At 29.6% G+C, this 19,352-nt stretch overlaps 2 protein-coding genes across 2 annotated transcripts; one reads left to right on the top strand and one right to left on the bottom strand.

The window, feature by feature from the left end:
* The first annotated feature begins 1,304 nt into the window (after positions 1-1,304).
* LOC114164384 (potassium transporter 5) lies at positions 1,305-7,578 on the top strand. Its single transcript, XM_028049035.1, has 9 exons — positions 1,305-1,587; positions 1,662-1,884; positions 4,856-5,104; positions 5,210-5,251; positions 5,356-5,616; positions 5,697-5,749; positions 5,850-5,964; positions 6,071-6,325; positions 6,430-7,578. The coding sequence occupies exons 1-9, from the start codon at positions 1,426-1,428 to the stop codon at positions 7,470-7,472; spliced, it is 2,403 nt and encodes an 800-aa protein (XP_027904836.1). The 5' UTR covers positions 1,305-1,425; the 3' UTR covers positions 7,473-7,578.
* Positions 7,579-7,971: 393 nt separating this feature from the next.
* On the bottom strand, positions 7,972-11,518 carry LOC114164522 (nucleolin-like). Its single transcript, XM_028049232.1, has 5 exons — positions 11,448-11,518; positions 9,082-9,668; positions 8,837-8,996; positions 8,688-8,754; positions 7,972-8,596 (listed from the first exon to the last, which is right to left on the bottom strand). The coding sequence occupies exons 1-4, from the start codon at positions 11,509-11,511 to the stop codon at positions 8,735-8,737; spliced, it is 831 nt and encodes a 276-aa protein (XP_027905033.1). The 5' UTR covers positions 11,512-11,518; the 3' UTR covers positions 7,972-8,596; positions 8,688-8,734.
* Between the last annotated feature and the right edge of the window lie 7,834 nt (positions 11,519-19,352).

The following is a 19,352-nucleotide window of genomic DNA, read 5'->3' as shown; positions in this document are numbered from 1 at the left end:
TTTTTTTATGAACAAGAAAAAAATTTAATCGATATGTGTTTTCATAACTCATTTTTAATTTTGATAATTTATTTTTTATCTTGTCCTTTTTTGAATAGATATTATAATATCTCATTTAATAATATAAACTATTAACTAAAACATTAATATTCTTATTAAAAATAGATAGTTATAATACATTTATCCAAAATAAATAAATTATATATATATATATATATATATATATATATATATATATAACTAGATCAAAATCTCTTTAGTGTTTTTCAAAACGAACTAATCCTAAATTTCATTACATAAGCAAACTCTATTAAGCAATTTCATTGTTGTTCATCTAAAGGAGTATTCACACATATGTTCTCTTCTGCTCAAACAATTAAGTGATTATTGTGAAAAAAAAACAAGAGAAAACCAAACAACATAGAAACCATAGGGTATGCTAGTGTTGGAAATAGCCTAAGTGTGAGTCAAAGTCTCACATTGGATAAAATAGGCAAAGTTAAACACTATAAGAATAAAAGTCCATAACACTATTGTCTTAAGGTTTTGGTGTAAAAGTGATGTCAAAAGTCTTATATGTCATATAACCATATGGAACCACAATCTCTCAATGAGTATAACTATAACCATATATGAAAAAATATATAAATCCAAAAGAGCTAGTATCCAAAAGAAGTTTTACATAAGAAATCATGAGGTACAACACTTTAACATTTAAGTTAATACAATACATAATACATGTTTAAACACATATAACAGTTAGACACTAAAATCAATTAAAACTTACCAACAAATAACAAGTTTAAAGAAACTGTCAGCACATAACTCATCGTATTAATACACTTCTCATTAATTATTTTTTAAAGTATTTTTAATTTTATCTCATTAACGTTTCTACACTTCTCTTTCAACACGATATCCATTCATTAATTATCGTATTAATATACCATTAAATACGTTAATTAAAAAGTTTTAACGTTATACTGATAATTTATTAGCATTAAAGTCATTCTGTGATATAGACATATTGTAAATGAACTAAAAAAAGACACATTATTCTACCGTGGTGACGCATGCAAAAAATTCAAGTAAAGCCAGCAATAATTGAATGAATAAATGTTAAACTTGGGTGGAAATAATTGATAATTAGAAATGAAAGTAAACAAGTAATTGTTTTTCATAATACCTAATAACAAGAACCTTAAAAGTCAACTGAAGAGCTCGTGAGGGAGGCGCAGTTTAAAGATTAAACAAAAAAAGAGTACAATTATTGATGATAAAATAATATTATGAGCAAGAGGGTATCAAGATCTGACTTGTGCGCCTATAAAAACTAGTGCAAAGGAACGCGACTTGAACATCTCCAACTCCAACTCCAACTCCAGAGAAGAAGAAAAAGAAGACAAGTGTGTGGAGAGAGTGAAGATGTCTGGAGCAGAAGGAGAAACAGAAACAGGTGTAACAGCAGAGGCAGAGAAGAACCCTAAGCTGAAAGAGCGAAAGGTATCATGGGCAAAACTAAGGCGCATAGATTCTCTGAATTTAGAGGCTGGAAGAGTTTCTATGGTTACACACAACCCTCACAAGGTATAAATCTTATACACGCATCTCAGTTCATAATTTATGAAAACTTGTACTCATTTTATTTACTATTTGAACAGTTGGGGTGGAGAATAACTCTTAGCTTAGCATTTCAAAGCATAGGAGTTGTATATGGTGATATTGGGACATCACCCCTTTACGTATATGCCAGCACCTTCAACAATGGAATCAAGCATCAGGATGATATTCTGGGTGTCTTGTCCCTTATCATCTACACCATCCTCCTCATACCTATGATCAAATACGTCTTCATCGTATTGTGGGCTAACGACAATGGCAACGGTATCATTCTTTTTAAACATCTATCTTAACTTACTTCTTTCTTCATGTTCAAATCTTCTTTCACATTCTTCTATCACTTCCTGTTACATTCCTTCTTTATTCTTTATTTCATTATATTTCAATTTCAACACTACAATATACACTAAACAAATGAAAGAGAGTAGTCCAATTTTGAACTCAAACAAAACTCAGATCGGTTTGCTTTGGTTTTGGTGTCAAATTTGTCCTTTTCTGAAACCTGGATCGGTTATCGACTTTAACAAAAGACTTTAACTTATTGTTTTTTCTTTGACAGAGGTATTGTCCTTTTATGTGATTTTTTTTATTTCTTCACGTTTTAGAAAAAAAAAATCCAATTTTAGCAGTAATGAAATATCAAATATTATGCTTATATTTTGTAATATATATGATCGACTCAAGGTAAAGTGAGTAAACCAATCGTTTTAGGCCTCAAGCATAAGAAGGTTTATTTTTTTTTACAACTAATATTTTTTAATAAATTAATTATATAATTATATTTAAGACAAAATCGTCTCAAATTTTTTTTAATACTAATTAATATATCTCTATTAAACTAATTATAAAATTATATTTAAGATAAAAAAGGCCTCACAAAAATATTTTTTTACTAATATAGTTCTATTAAATTAATTATAAGATTACATTTAGGAATAAAATTTAATTAAATTATTATTAGCGTATGTTAATATTTATTGGTAGTAAAAATTGTAATTATAATGAGTTAAAATATCCTTTTAGTGAATTATAATTTTGTTTACAAAAAAGAGAATGAATTAACTATCTTTATTCTCTTATAATAAATCTGAATTCTATTTTCTTCTTTTATCTCTCTAAGATTTCTCTTACCTTTCCTTAATTTATTTTCTTCTAATAGTCTTTTTTTTTCTAGGCTTTTGGCAAATTATATATCTTAAATCTCTTGAATCTTATGTTGTCTGTGTGTACCAATTTTTTCATCCTCATTTTTTGTTACTATTTTTTTTTCTATTTGTGTTGTTGTTATTTTTATTCTGTTTTGGATTTGTATTAGAATTAGAAATGTGTTTCTTTTACTTAGTTTTGTTTTTTCAGTACTTTTAGATTTACGGGTTTTGAGAGACTTTTTTTTTTTTTGCATATATCTTGAGGAGAAACTGAATTTTTTTACAAAACTATTAATTAGATTATAGTTTAATCTTTTGGTGGATTATAGATTAATTGGAACATAATTCAAAATTCATTTTTCTATAGAAAGATAATTCAATTTTAGAAAAAAAAAAGACTTACTCAAGTTCAGAATAACAATATTTTTTTTAATTTGTATTAATGATTAATCTTAAAATAAACAACTTTACAAGTTTGTGAGAAAGTTGAGACTTAAGAACGAAAAAGAGACTTGAGACTTCAAGATACTGCAAGTCTATCATAGAGTTTATTTTCTTGACAACCAGAACTAGATTTTATTATTTTAATTCATTTGTTTTATATATTTATCTTTAGTAGTGTTTTATATATTATCATTTTTTATTTCATATAAAAATATATAGATATGTCAACTAGAAAATTATAATTAGACTATTCAAAAACTCAAAAGAAAAGAAGAATTAAACTTTAATTGAATAAAAAAAAAGAGCTATTAACAAAAAAGAGCAAATTTCTTATGTATTACGGTTTATGAAAGAAAAATGCTTAGACCTTGAAAAATCTTTAAAACATGATAATTCGTTGGATATTGATGAATTTGATTTAATTTAAAAATTATATATCTTAAAGGAAATTATAGGTTTGAAAAATGATAAATTAATTGACATTGTTAATTATATAAAAAGAATAATTTTTTTTTTCAAATGTATACATAACTTATAGAATAATGTTAACAATTCTATTGTCAGTTGTTTCAACCGCAAGGAGTTTTTCAAAGATCAAGATAATAACAACTTATCAAGATAATAACAACTTATTTAAGATAAACATTATCTTTTGAGAAAGAAATGTTAAATGAAATTAATTATGACAATTTAATAAATAATTTTGCATAAAAAAACTCGTAAAATAAATTTTAAATTAAAGGCCTCATTTTCTAAGTTTGCTTTAGGCCTCCTAAACCGTTGAGCCGCCCCTGTTTTTTGTCACTTAACTTTTCGTCAAAATTAGAATTAATCATCAAAATTTTGACTTAATTTAGTCATCCATCTTTAGATATGTGTGAATTTAATCCTGGTAACTAAATTTTGTTAAGTTTATTTGATGCTTCAAAAACACATTTCATGATATAGCATTTTAGTTATTTATACTCTTTAACATATTTCCGTTTCAATACTAACTGAAATGTTATCATGAAACACATTTAAACGATGTTTAGAACAATGAAGTATAATTCCAATTTTAATTGTGAAAGTTAAGGATAAAAACATTTTAATCCTATAATTAATATTATAAAATCCTTTTTTGTTTTGTTTTTTATGACAAAACTAATCAAACAAAATAATAAGATGAATACATGTTATTCATTTTGTTGTTTTTTTTTTACATTTAATTAACATTCTTGTAACAATTTTTTTATTTATTTTTAGCTCAAGTGTATAAAAAACAATAACTGTGAAATAATATATATATATATATATATAATTGTTTTTCATCATATTCAATAATGTTATTTGAAAAATACTTTTCAAACCCATTTTCAATAATTTTTTGTTCTTCATTATTTTAACTTCATTTTTAAACTAAATAAATCAAATAAACGACTAATACTACAATATAGTAAATAATTATTAATATTATTCCTTGGTATTGAAAAATCACATGAAATATGTCATTATTCTTTTGCTAAAATGTTAGACCTGTCTTGAAAAATAGAGCAGTGATATTTTTATAATTAACGCCAAATTTATTATGTCAGATAAAATGTGTGTATTGAATTTAAAATGGTTATAGTAAGTTATTGATTATGTGAGTTTTAATTTTACAGGTGGAGCCTTTGCACTGTATTCGTTGATATGTAGACACTTAAAAATGAGTTTGATTCCAAATGAACAACCAGAGGATAGGGAGCTTTCTAATTACAAACTAGAAACCCCATCTAGTCAGGTCAAACGTGCCCACAAACTAAAGCAGAAACTCGAGGCCAGTTATACTGCTCGAGTTCTACTTGTCTTTCTTGCAATACTGGGAACTTCCATGGTTATAGGAGATGGGATTCTTACTCCATCAATATCAGGTTCCCAAATTTCTTATATTTCTAATTTTTCCTAATTAATCTCACAACATTTTTTCTAAACAATTAAGCTCCTCTCATACTATTATATTGCTTAATGTCATGCAGTTCTTTCAGCTGTAAGTGGGATCAGTAAATCATTAGGTCAAGGTGTGTCATCAATGTCTTACCATGTTACCTTTCAATTTCTTTCAATTTCTTTCAAATGTGCTTATGTCATTTTCAATGTGTGCATGTTGTTTCTATTTTTTCAGATGCTGTTGTGGGAATCACAATTGCAATTTTGGTAGTCCTATTTTCTGTTCAACGATTCGGCACTGATAAAGTGGGGTTTTCATTTGCTCCAATTATTTTGGTGTGGTTTATGTTCATCGGTGGAATTGGTTTTTACAACTTATTCAAATATGACATTGGAGTATTACGTGCCTTTTATCCAAAATATATATTTGATTACTTCAAACGGAATGGAAAGAATGGATGGTTATCACTTGGTGGAGTTTTTTTATGCATAACAGGTGACTAATATCTCTTCTTAATGTTTCTCGATTAAATTATTCAACCTTTTTTATTTTAACTAAGATATATGTAATTTTAGGATCCGAGGCTATGTTTGCTGACTTGGGCCACTTTAATGTACGAGCCATTCAAGTAAGTAGATATGTTTTTTATTAAGGTTAATTTCTTAACAAAAATTGTTTCGAGCTACAATTGTTTGTAATTGATGATGCAATATTATAATGTGTTGTAGATAAGCTTTTCTTTCATTACATGTCCATCAATAGTGGTTGCATATATTGGGCAAGCAGCATATTTGAGGAAGTTTCCTGAGAATGTAGCTAATACTTTCTATGATTGCATTCCAGGTATAGTTAACAAGTGGAAGTAATCCTTTTTTAGCAAGTAACACATTTAATAAATTGATTTCTCCTTGTATGTTTGTATTAATTAATAATTAAAAATAACATGTAGGTCCCTTATATTGGCCAACTTTTGTTGTGGCTGTTGCTGCGGCCATCATAGCTAGCCAAGCAATGATTTCAGGAGCTTTCTCCATCATATCCCAGGCACTAAGTCTAGGTTGTTTTCCAAGGGTTAGGGTGGTGCACACTTCCATCAATCATCAGGGTCAGGTGTATATCCCTGAAATCAACTACATGTTCATGATCGCATGTATTGTGGTGTGTGCTGCCTTCAAGACCACAGACAACATTAGTCATGCATATGGTAAATAATAATTATTATTGATATATGTTATGTTATGTTATGTTAGGAAAGGATGAGGGAGAAGTGATTCTTATATACATATATGTTTGGTTGGATGTATTCAGGGATTGCAGTTATTGGTGATATGATGATTTCAACAACTCTGGTTTCGCTGATAATGCTTGTTTTATGGAAGAAGAGTTTGTGGCGTGTGGCTTTGTTCTTCTTTGGATTCGGTTTCGTTGAATTAGTTTATTTATCATCTCAACTGACCAAGTTCACAGGAGGAGGGTATTTTCCAATTGTATCAGCTATGTTCCTGACGACGGTAATGGGAACCTGGCACTATGTGCACAAAGAAAGATACATGTTTGAGTTAAAAAACAAGGTATCAAGCGCATATCTGAATGAATTAGCAAACAACCCAGACGTAAGGCGAGTGCCAGGAATTGGGCTTTTGTATTCTGAGCTGGTGCAAGGCATTCCCCCCATATTCCCACACCTTATAGGTAGCATCCCATCTGTCCATTCAATTCTTGTGTTTGTGTCTATTAAAGCTATTCCGGTGAGTAGTGTTGCATCGGAGGAGAGGTTCTTGTTTCGGCAAGTGGAGCCAAGAGAGTACAGGGTGTTTCGCTGTGTTGTGAGGCATGGTTACAATGATGTGGTTGGAGATCCTGCAGAGTTTGAGTCACAATTGATACAAAATTTAAAGGCATTCATTGAAGAAAAGAACTATTATACGGTGGAGGTGGAGGTGGAGGGAAGTGGAAATGCAATCGAACAAGCAGCAGTGGTTGAAAGCAGTGATCAGAGGGAAGCACATCGTTCCTCCAGCAAAATAATCCCAAATCAATCAGCATCGGCCTCATCTGACTCCATTCGATCATTAGGGGGGAGTGGCACCAAGTCATCTGCTAACTTCCTTGCCCCACCCATCCATGGAGCTGAAGAGGAACTCAAATTCATTGAAAAAGCATCGGAGAAAGGCGTGGTGTACATGCTGGCAGAAGCAGAGGTTGTGGCTCACCCAAACTCCTCCATCATCAATAAGATCATTGTCAATTATGTGTACAGTTTCTTCAGAAAGAACTTCAGACAAGGCCAGAGTTCCATGGCTATCCCCCGCAACAGACTTCTCAAGGTTGGAATGACGTATGAAATATGACACATCTCTTTCATCCCTCCCTAAACACAATAAATATCCATTTCCCTTTAATTTTCTATGTTACTTTTTAATTACCAATCATCAACAAAACAATACTTATAATGGATATGATATATACCCATGTAATGCAATTGAATCCTACTCAACCATTTCTAACAAAATTATATTGTCTTTAGAGAATAAAAAAATGGACAAGGAAGCCAAATATATATATAAAAATAAAACTCAACAACCAAATCAAGAATTACAATTACATATTTATGATAGAAACTTAGTTATTACTATAGAAAATAATTTTGTTCAAGCATATTAATGTCCGTGCACTAATAAAAATCTTATAACGTCACCCACCCATTAAACGTTCACCCAAAAGAAGTCCAACCTAAAAATGACTGGTAATGTTTTCATAAATAAATAGACAAGTTTGACGTCGGCTCATACGTTTCCCAACACCATTTAACACCCCGACGTCATTCAGAAAAAAACGTCAGATTACACAATATCGACGTAACTTAACGTCGGCTCACAAAACCCCCGACATCGGTGGACATCGGCCCAAGGCTTATCCGACGTCAAATTCCATTTTAAGCAGAACCCTAGGACTTTTTTCGTCACTGTTCTTGAAATAATTTTAGCATAATTATTATAAGACTTACATAAAACCTATCTTGTCCAATAGTTTGTGATTGAAAGACATCGTAAACTGCATTTAAAAAATAAAAAAAAATGTAACATTTTTAAAGTAAAATAGAAATTGTATTTTACTAGCCCATGTTGTGAATATTATTGAGTGGCAGCGATATTACAAGGAGAGTAGATATGAAATTAGCAGATAAGAGAGTAGGTTCAGAATGTGTAGGTTTGGCCATTGGTGTTGATAGGAGTTATGGTGTTTACGATTAAGTATAACATGAGTTGCTCTGCATACTCAGAAACAACCATGAAAAAAAAAAAAAAAAACAAAGGGAAGCGGGTAGCTGTTAACAGAACAGAGAGATCGACTGTGATGATCCGAGGCACTCAGGCCGGTGCAAGATCACAGATAAACTCTCATAAAAAAAAATGAGCTTCATTTCACGCTCCCTCGTAATGCTTTGTATAATCTCCTTGCTTCTTGATTTAATCTGAGACAAAATAATTGGTAATTTTTGAGTACTTCTGAAAGACTTTCAGTTACATTACATGAGGCAAAGACAGAACAGAAGGTTACCTTACCTGACAGAGACGCAAAGAAAGAGATGTTAAAAGTTGAGGTGGATTTGTTAAATCTCTAAAACAATATCTGCAAGAAGAAAAGAGATTTGGTTCCTCCATATGTACAAGAAAGAAAGAGTGTATATGTATGAATAGGAAGTTATACTGACATTCAGAATCAGTCTTGACCCATTTACAGCCATCATCAGTTTCAGCCTCTGCTTCCTCCTCCATCGGCATCTTCTTCCTGTCCTCCAGTCGCTTCTTCAGAGACAGTGCCCGAGAAGAATGCTGGGAGTTTATTTTCTTGTGAAGAATCGTCCTCAAAAGCTTCATAAGAAAACGCTACATTATATTCACACAGTTCATGCAATGCACATACATGCAATCCAACGGAGCCAAAAGGACTACCTACCTTCTCCATTCTTGACTCCTGTAGTTGAAGGGTATCTCTAAGGCTGGGTGTTGGGGCAAATCCACTTCTACAAACGAACATCTTCTTCAGCAAAAACGAAATTGATTTCTTCCCAATTGCTTTCTTACTGTTTTTTGCACAAATCTCTTTGAATTTACCAAGTATGACACCGAGAGTCTTCTCGATGTCTTCTTCTTCTTCATCATCATCATCATCATCTTCTTCTTCTTCTCGTTCTTGTTTTCCTACTTCTTCTTCGTCATCTTTATTTTCTGAATCACTGCAGAGTACGTTGCTGATTCTCCGATCAACCTCCAAGCTTGATGGACAATTGAGGAATCTGTCCAAAGGAAGGTGGGCGATTTCCTTTTCCACTTTGGGTTTTTGTCTCAACAGTTTAGTGAGCTCTTTTTGTAGCTTCCCGATTTCTTCAGGAGTGAAGTCAGGGATTTGTTCAGAGGAGGATGGTTCCTCTTTAGTAGTGATGCACTTCTCTTTTGCTTCCTTGTTATTTCCAAATGTACCAATTGCTAGCAGGCCATCAGGCCAATCGCTAAACTCTTCTCGACCCTCTTGTTTTCCATCATCTGATAAGTTCCAAATCAAAACTTTTTTCAATTCTCACAACTCAACTAAATTATCTTAAAACCTAAAAATAATATTCATTTATATCTTCACGTAACGTATATTAAACATGCACACACAAATCTGTAATTAATTAAATTACAACAATTTTATTTGTTTCTGAAATATTTGAATTTTAATCATCACACAAGTCCTAACATAATATTTATATATTCCTCTATACACGCGAGACAATTTAGATGAAAATTTTCGAAAGTCTCCTTCAGAGTCTATGCAAAAATGAGATGGATTGAAGTGGCAAGAGGAAAAAATAAGAAATATAGTCGGAGAAAGAAAATATATGTTAAGTGACGCAACAAAAAAATAGAATAAATGAATGGAAAAAACACAGTTTTTTACAACCTTATATTTTAAAATAGAGTTCTTTATATATATATATATATATATATATATATATATATATATATATATATATATATATTATAAATAAAAAGAAAATAGAAGTCGAACACAAATTATAAAAGTTAAGGTTAGGAAATGTATTGGTATCTGTGCAGGAGGAACAGCTAAACTAGTACCATAATGTTGTAGACATAGACAAGTATTCCGTATGTCCAGGTTCGTTAAGTCATTTTGTCTACTTTAATACTTAAAAATAAAACTTAATATTAACCAATCATAGAAAAAATGTCTTCCTACAAATTTACATAAACAAATTTCTTTTAGTCTAATACTGTAACTCAATATAACCATTATATTAAAAAAAATGAAAACTATTCCTTTTAGAATTATTCTTGTAATAATTTAATTCCTCTTTATTCATGTATGTATCAGGTACTAGTATAAGAAAAAAAAAGAAGAAAAAGGTTAGATTCTTGAGTCATCAGGAAAAAAAATACTATACAATTTTATGATATGTAAAAAATAATTCTGATATGTCAACTTAAATATCATCAGTCTACCAACCGACTAAACTATGGGAAAGTTAGTTCGCATTAATCTAAGAAAAGTAATAGGCATATGAAAAATTGATCGTATATGGCAGCTTAGATCCTCAACCTTCCATGGAAATGTCACCCTTTGTATAATTAAAATTATACCATTCTTATTGTCTCCTTCAATTGCAGACAAATATTATTAAGATGTATAAATAAAAAAGTAAATAAAACAATAGGTTACATTATATGTGATGTTAATTTTTTTCATTGCAACATTAGCATTGGACAGAAATATATATATATATATATATATATATATATATATATATATATATATATACCTTCGGATCGTAATGATTTAGATCGATCTATGATGAAAAGGTTAAAAAATTTAATAGGAAAAATTGAAACAGAAATGATTAAGATATCTTAAGCTTGCTGGGTGCATGGGTGGCTTTTTTCTTTTTATAGATCTGATCGCCCATTTCCAAAGATGATCAACTTCTTCATAAAAGGTCAAAAGCTAAAAGTTTCACAAAAACTTGTGTGAGCTAGAATTCGGAAATACATGATTAACATCTTATTTTTTTCTTCAGGCACTTCAAAAAAAAGTTAATTAACTCAAAAACCATTCTCGATGTGCATCTGAAAGGGTAAACATATGCAACACATGAAGACACATATACATTCGTTAGTCTCTCTGGTTTTCTATAGGTTTGCTTGTATTTGTGCGATGGATGGAGAGAAGATGGTGTGGTGTGTGTATGAGCAGGCAATGAATAATCTTACATATGCATCAAGCAGGGAGAAAGAAAAGAAGAATGAAAGAAGTAGAAAACTTACAAGTAGTAGTTGTATAAGTGTCTGGTTTTCTGTTATCTTGTTTTCCACCAATTTTAGTTTGCATCCAGCTGAGGAACTGAGGCAAATGACAAAAAAGATATTGATTGATTCATCTCGATTGTGGTGGTATGAATAAGGAGAAGTAGTGTAAGATAACAGTATAATTTGGTCTCTGAGAGAGAGAGAGGACCTACCTTCATTATGAGAGCAGAGGGAATGAATGGGCTTAGAGAATGGTAGCAGCAAGTTTAGGAAAAAGTATATAAGGTGAGAAGAAATTAAAGGTGGTGATGTGGTTGGAAGGTAATAAGGTGAGCGAAGTGTAAAAAGAAGCCAAGTAATTTTGTTTGTGGTGAGATCTTGGAAGCCAATGAGTGCAAGTGTTGAGCTTTGGGAGTAGAAAATTTAGAAGGCAATTTGATGGAGAAATTGACCCTCCTTCATCTATAGATAAATTTGAAGTCCCAGAATGGTAGAAGGAAGCAATTGGGCGCGTAGTGTAGTTTTTGTCGATTTGGTTTGGTGTGAGATGGTAGCATAATCATAATTAGGGAAGTGATAGGTTAACAAGATTTTTTTTAACAATCTTTTGACAAATTACTATTTTAAGTAAAAAAGTATTATTTTATTATTTTATTTTGCTTAAAAAATAAAATGAAAATTTATTTTAATTTCATTTACAGTAACTTTGTCAACTTTGTTAAAAATGTTTTTGTCAAGAGATAATTTTCCTCATAATTAATAATGGTAGCATAATCTGTGATAGTATTATTTGCTAACGTGGATATGCAAAAGGCATGTGGTCTTGGAACTTGGGGGGTGAGGTGAGTCTACTTTGAAGTTTGAAGAGATGCGAAGGGGTTTTAAGTTTTAGAAGTATTATTATTATTATTATTATAGCTAGGTGAGGTGTTGTGTTGATGATGAATAATATAAATTGTGATATAATGATTATGGATGGTATGGGCTGAGGGAAGAAGAAGAAAGAAAGAAAGAAAGAAAAAAGAGATTAGAATGTGGTGATTAGCATATATAAGTACGAGTATGTGCGACATTTGAAAGGAAGGAAGAGCACCCACACTCGCATGGGAATGTCGCTCACTTACCGGACCGATTCCTGGATTTCACCTGCTCCAATTATAATTATAAGCTACTGCTTTTAGTACATCCACTTCATCGCTACACTATTTCACATTTTCTTCCATACTCTCACTAATGCCAATTAATTATTACCGTAAACCAATTAATATCAAATTCAACTTGATAAGACAACCTTTCCGCGCAAAGCTACAATACAACAACTAACAAACCAACCACCTACCCCGTCCCAATGTCTCCCTAACAATAAAATACTTTTCATTTTCACTAAATCATTTACTACAATTCCTACCGTGTTCAAGAGTTAAAACAGTTAAATAATTTTCCTCTTTATATTCTCTGATACACTTTTAAAGACAACATCATGACTTAATTCTTAACTCAAAAATAACAATACCTCAGATGTATAATAATTAATCTTACGATATCATTCAACGAACTTATAATAAAAACATACAATACCTCAGATGTATAATAATTAATCTTACGATATCATTCAACGAACTTATAATAGAAACATTGATGTTTACCATGAGACCATAACCAAAGTTTTAAGAAGCAGTTAGATTAACATGTTCTAATATCACATCTTTACATTTCAAAGTATTCGAGAAAAAACCTAATTTATATATATTTTGTTTTTCTCTCATCGCAAATATTTCTTTCTTTCAATGATGTAAAATTAGTTAATGGCGATGTCTTTATAAAATAGTTACAAGTGAATGATAATAAAAACATGAAATTAGTTTAAATTTTTGATAGTTTATAAAACAACCGTCATCATATGCTTTTTTACGATAATACTAAGAATTGTTATGCGCTTACAATGATGATGATATTTTAAATCCGCAATGTATGTCATGTTTATATAACTATCTTCTCTTCTCCCCTTTTTCACCTTCATCGTCATAATGTCATGCTTTACTTTCTTGTTTCATCCACATCGTATGTGAAATACACAACTTTTCACCTTCATTGTCATTTATCACGAAATAAGCACATGTTTAACGACAAATAATGTCTCTTATATTAGAAGACCAAAACCCAACCAAAACAATTGGTCATAATACATAACAACATTGTGATTTACCAACACTTTTAAATTTTGATTAATGATATTTTTTAATTAATGTTTGATTACAGATACACTAGAATTGATTAAGAAGTTGTTTAGGATATAAAAGTTTTCCTCGAGATGCAGGAAAGAGAGAGAGGAGTAATTTAAAGAATGAATGAATGTTGAATGAGAAAGGGTAAATTATTGGGATAGGGAATGAACGTGCATGGGGTTTGAGATCATACTCAGTAAAGTAAGTAATCTCAAACGAAACTTGCCAATTATGGAAAGCTTAGCACATGACTCCGCAAAAAAACACAAAAAGCTAACTTATCATCGTTTCCACTTGCTTATTGGGCGATCAAATATTGTGAACCTATGGAGTGGCATTAATTTTATCTTGTGCGGGTTTTATCTGTCATGTGTTAATTAGGTTATTAAAATTCTTCTATTTCCTTTTCTAATTCATTGATACTAAAACCTCACACAAATAAGTTTGTTACAGTGTACCAGATCATGAAACAGCACGAATTATGTAAGGATAGACAAAATCAAATAATATAGTAAATCCTAGTAAATCAAATAATATAGTAGAATCAAAAAAATATCAATTAAAAAAATAAACCACAATATAAAAAATTAAGGATATAAATATTAATTTTAGCATAAAAGTTATAAATCCATAATAGTACTTAATTATATAAAAAAAATTAAATATATTTTTGATCCTTAAATTTTGACTCAAAATTGTAATTCGTTCATGTCCTAAACTCTGATACAATTTTGTTCCAAACTTTTAAAATGAATAATATAATCCTCATAACCCAAATGTATTAAACTTTTTTTACATATCAAATGCGTATAAAGATCACTTGTGTACATTATTTTGACAAGTTTCACTTCATATGTTAATTTAAAATACCATTTAGCAAGCCTAAAAAAGGTTAACATTGTTAGTTTCAAATGACTATATCCATTAATTTTTAAAGTTTGAAGACTAAAATTTATCAAAGTTTGAAAATATAACAAATTCTAATTTTGTGTCCAAGTTTAGTTAAACTTCAAGCTTTGTTATAGTAGATTCACCGTTAAGCATTTCTTCAAATTTACAAGTAAAGGGGAAAGATGATGTCTCAAATGAGCCTAGACTCCAATGCACAAGAAGAAGGCTAGCATGGATGCAAGATTATGAGGTTAGTGGGCTTGGCTTAATCAAATTTATGGTCAACTTACTCATTTTGCTTTACTTTTAGACCACGATCTTATTGTTTTTCATGATGCCATCAAATAATTAAAGTGGTAAAAGGCTATGGATGAGGAAATTAAACCAATAGAGAAAAATTACACTTGGGAATTAACAGATCTTCCCAAGAGACAAAAGTCTATTGCAGTTAAATGGATGTATAAAACAAATCTTATTGTAGATGGTAAGATGGATAAATACAAGGCACGACTGGTAGTGAAGGGCTACAAACAAGAATATGGGATTAACTATAAAAGGGTCTTTGCCCAGTCTTGAGACTAGACAAAATTAGATTGGTTATTTCAATTGCAGCTCGAAACAATGGCGGAACAACATTAGGACTAAGGGGGTCATGGCCCCCATATTTTTTTTTTTACATTTATATAATTTAATATGTGATTTTAAATAATTTTTTTTTAAATTTAATATTTTAATAAATATTTACACATTTATATATATATATATATATAAGAAAAAGTTTTCTTTTTCACATTTATTTTTCAATTTAATGTTTTAAACATTTTTAAAATAAAAATAATTATTTTATTAATATTATTTTTTAAATGGTTATTTGTTTAATTTAATCATTTTTTATTTATAAAATTGAACCATTATAAATGAGAATCAATTATACTAAAATTATAAAATTATTTATATCTAATTTTATAATTATAATAATAATAATTGTAATTTATTATTTTTTATTATCATAAAAAAGTAAATACAATGTTTTGACTAGTTTATATAAAAATTTTATGATTATTCTTTTGGTTCCTATTTTCGTTCAAAAATATTAAGTTGGTCATCTAGTTTTTTTTAAATCTCAATTTGGTCTGAATTTTAAAAATTATGTAATTTTGTCCTTTTTCGTTAAATTTATTGAATCAAATCAAGAATTTTTCATCAAAATTGAAGTTGTGAATGATTTGTTTTGTTGGTGTAATGGGCATAATCGTAGTATCAATTTTGATGAAAAATTCTTGTTCTGCTTCAAGAAATTTAATGAAAAAGATAAAATTGCATTAATTTTTATAATTGAAACTAAAAAATTACTTTTTTAGACAAAAAAATGGACCAAAGAATAATTTAACCAAAATTTTGACACCCCCAACATATTGCATGAAGTTCCACCACTGGCTCGAAACATATGGTCCATTTATCAATTTAATGTCAAGTCAACATTTTTACATGGATAACTACAAGAAAATGTTTATGTTTAGCAACCGTTGGGATATATGTGAAGCAAGGGAATGAGCATAAGGTCTATAAACTGAGGAAGGCACTATACAGACTAAAGCAATCACCTCGAGCTTGGTATATTTGTATTGAATCTTATTTCATTGTATTAGGCTTTTGTAAATGGCCATATGAGCATAAACTTTTCATGAAACTTGTAGAAGGACATAAACTTTTCATGAAACTTGTGGAAGGAGAGAAAATTCTTGTTGTATGCATATATGTTGATGAAATAATGATATGATCTTCAGAGGTAAGGATAATGTCATGATTGATTCCTTTAAAGCTTTTATGATGGTTGAATTTGAGATGACAAACTTGGGCTTGAGGTGGTACAATCAATAGTTGGAATTTTTGTGTCACAGAGGAAGTATGCTTTGGAGATTTCGAATAAATTCCAAATGGAAAACTACAATGCAGTTTGCACTCCGATATGATGCATGTAATTAGTCTTATTACATGTAGTTAATATTATTAGACATTACATGGAGAATCTAATAGAATTGCCCCTCCTGGCAGCCAAAAGAATATTCAAGTACTTGAAAGGAGCTGTTGATTTTGGAGTGTTTTATAAATGGGAGAACATAAAGGTTTGATTGGGTTTAGTGATAGTGACTATGCTGGAGATGAAGATGAAGAGAACATCTAGATACGTTTTCATGATGGGTTCATGTGTTATTTCATGGTTGTCAAAGAAACAACCTAAAGTTACTTTATCCTCTACTGAAGTTGAGTTTATTGCATTTATACTTCATGTGCTTGCCAAGCCATTTGGTTAAGAAGATTACTTAAAGAGATTGGGTATGATGAAGGAGGCCTATATAGTATTTTGTGACAATATTTCTGCAATTAAGTTGTCAAAGAATTCTGATTTACAAGGAAGGAGTAAACATATAAATGTCATATTCCCTTTTTTACATGATTTGTACAAGGATGTTGTTATTAATGTTATCTATCGCAAAAGTGAGGAGCATATTGTATGTATAACGACAAAATCTCTCAAAACAATTATGTTTGAGAAGTTTCAAAACATGATAGGGTGTATTCAAGAAAGAAAGTTGAGATGATAACAAATTTAAGGAAGGAAAATCTTAATATTTATTTAGTATTCTCTATTTTGAATAAGTCAAGACCTATTTATTTGGAATTTATTGTTAGTCATGAGTTTACCCGAAAGAGATGTAAGAGATAAGTTGTTTATTTATATGCTTATTTTAAAGAGTGATATTTTTCTTTTCATTTGTTGTATATGTAACTGAAAGTTTTGGATGAATGATATGTCTAGTAAATTTCCAGCACTATTAACATACTCTAACAAAGAAAGTCAGGATTCTCTTGACTATAACAATTCAATTAATTAAAAATGGGTGTAACTTTGAAGGTACTATAATTTGTATTTATTTACTTGAAATATTTGTTTTGGTTTGTTTGAGTTTTGTCCTTAGGGTAGGATCAATAATAAACTTTTATGGGTTCTTATGTTTCTCCGTTTGGCATTTAGGTCACCCATCTCCAAGAAAAAGAAAATTAAAAGTCATGATTTTGAAAGAGTTATAAGGAATTAGTCTTTGGTTGTGGTGGTGAGCGCGTCGGCCCTATAGAATTTGGAATCTTGAAAGGTTGAACTTTTGAGCACTCATTCCCTCGGTCAACATCTACCTCCACGTATTCCTACTGTTGCCGTTTACACATACTAAACAATTAATTCTATTTTTTAATGCTTTTAACTCTTTCTTCAATACCTTTTAAACTCTGCTTTAAATAAAAAGTAATTAAATTTAAAAAGAATCACTTAAAGAATAAAATTTATAAGATAATTATTTTTGTATTTAATAATAAATGTATGACTAAACTAAACTACCTACCTATTTTTAAATAATTAATTATATGTATGACTTTGATTTATTGGGTTTTGGGTTGATTGGAGTTGGACTAAGCGACACAATACTTGTTATTCAATTCAACCATCTCCAATTTTAAAGAGAAGTGTTCATATCTCCGCGGTTATGTGAAAATGAAAAGTCCCAAGTTTTAAAATGTTTACAAATTCTACAACAATTCTATGGTCTCAACTAATGCAATGCAACTTCCACTTTAATATTCTTCCCCCGAAGGGTTTTTAGCATTAAAATAATGTCATTTCTCTGAACTCAATTAAACAAGTTAACTAGGTCATGCTATCATTAATTCAACTTTTTGTGTTTCATTTACTTTTTTATTTTAATTCTTTTCCATCCGGTGGGCCTGCTTCTATGGATCTAATACCGCAGGGGATGGAAAATTGAAACAAGATTTCGTTAAATAATTTGTCTGGATAAATATAATTTATTATTTAATCATAATACCTATTAGATGATGGATATATATAATTGAAATTTTATTTTGAATGGTATAGTCATAAGTTAATGCGCTGACAGATTTCTATTAAAGTGTGAAGTTATAATAAAAAAATGTGATGTCATTATAAAAATTTGTTTTGCATAAAACAATTCTATTTAGTATGCAAAAATTATTGTAGTGAGAGTAATTATTCTTGTTAATTGTTTTCTTATTTTCAAAGTCCTTCTCAATATAATGTTTTAGTTGTAGGTTTCAAAATTTTAAAACTACAATTAGTTTTTTTATTTTTTTTTTTATCAAAAATTGATTCAGTCATGACTTTTATTTTCAAATCTGACAAATTTGATCGAATTGAACTCTAAAAAAAAAATATTGACCTTAATATAACGAAATAAATTTGACTTGATTTTTCGTCATAACAATATTTTCTACTAAAATGCGTCATCAATTTTATTTACGCTTTTGTAGTATATTTAACTATTGTTTAAATGTGAATATTATTTTGAATATTAAAAATATGTAATTCAAGAACACTAAGCAAAGGTTTAAGCCGCCATAAAACATTTTTCATATTCTTAGATTATCACACACAAACAAACACACACAGATATAATTTTGTTTTTTGTGATTGACAAAAAGAAATTATAGAGTCTAAAGTCTCGGTAACTAGGAATACTTTTCTTATACAATAATAAGAACCTCATTACTATACGTGTCTTCAAATCTAACCAATTAACCAATAACCCTATTTCCTCTTATTCAAAACTAATGTTAGAACTGCATCGATTAGTTTTATCAAGTGTTTTGGAAATTGATTTTATATTATGAAAATGAGTTTTTTTTTAATGGTTAATCATATACGAAGTTACACCACTTATTTATTTAATAAAACTTTTATTACTGAAAAAGTTATTGTTGTTAATTAAAAAAC

Source organism: Vigna unguiculata, chromosome 9 (assembly GCF_004118075.2).
Source record: "Vigna unguiculata cultivar IT97K-499-35 chromosome 9, ASM411807v1, whole genome shotgun sequence".
Lineage (NCBI taxonomy): Eukaryota > Viridiplantae > Streptophyta > Magnoliopsida > Fabales > Fabaceae > Vigna > Vigna unguiculata.
This window is presented reverse-complemented; position numbering and strand designations above follow the sequence as displayed.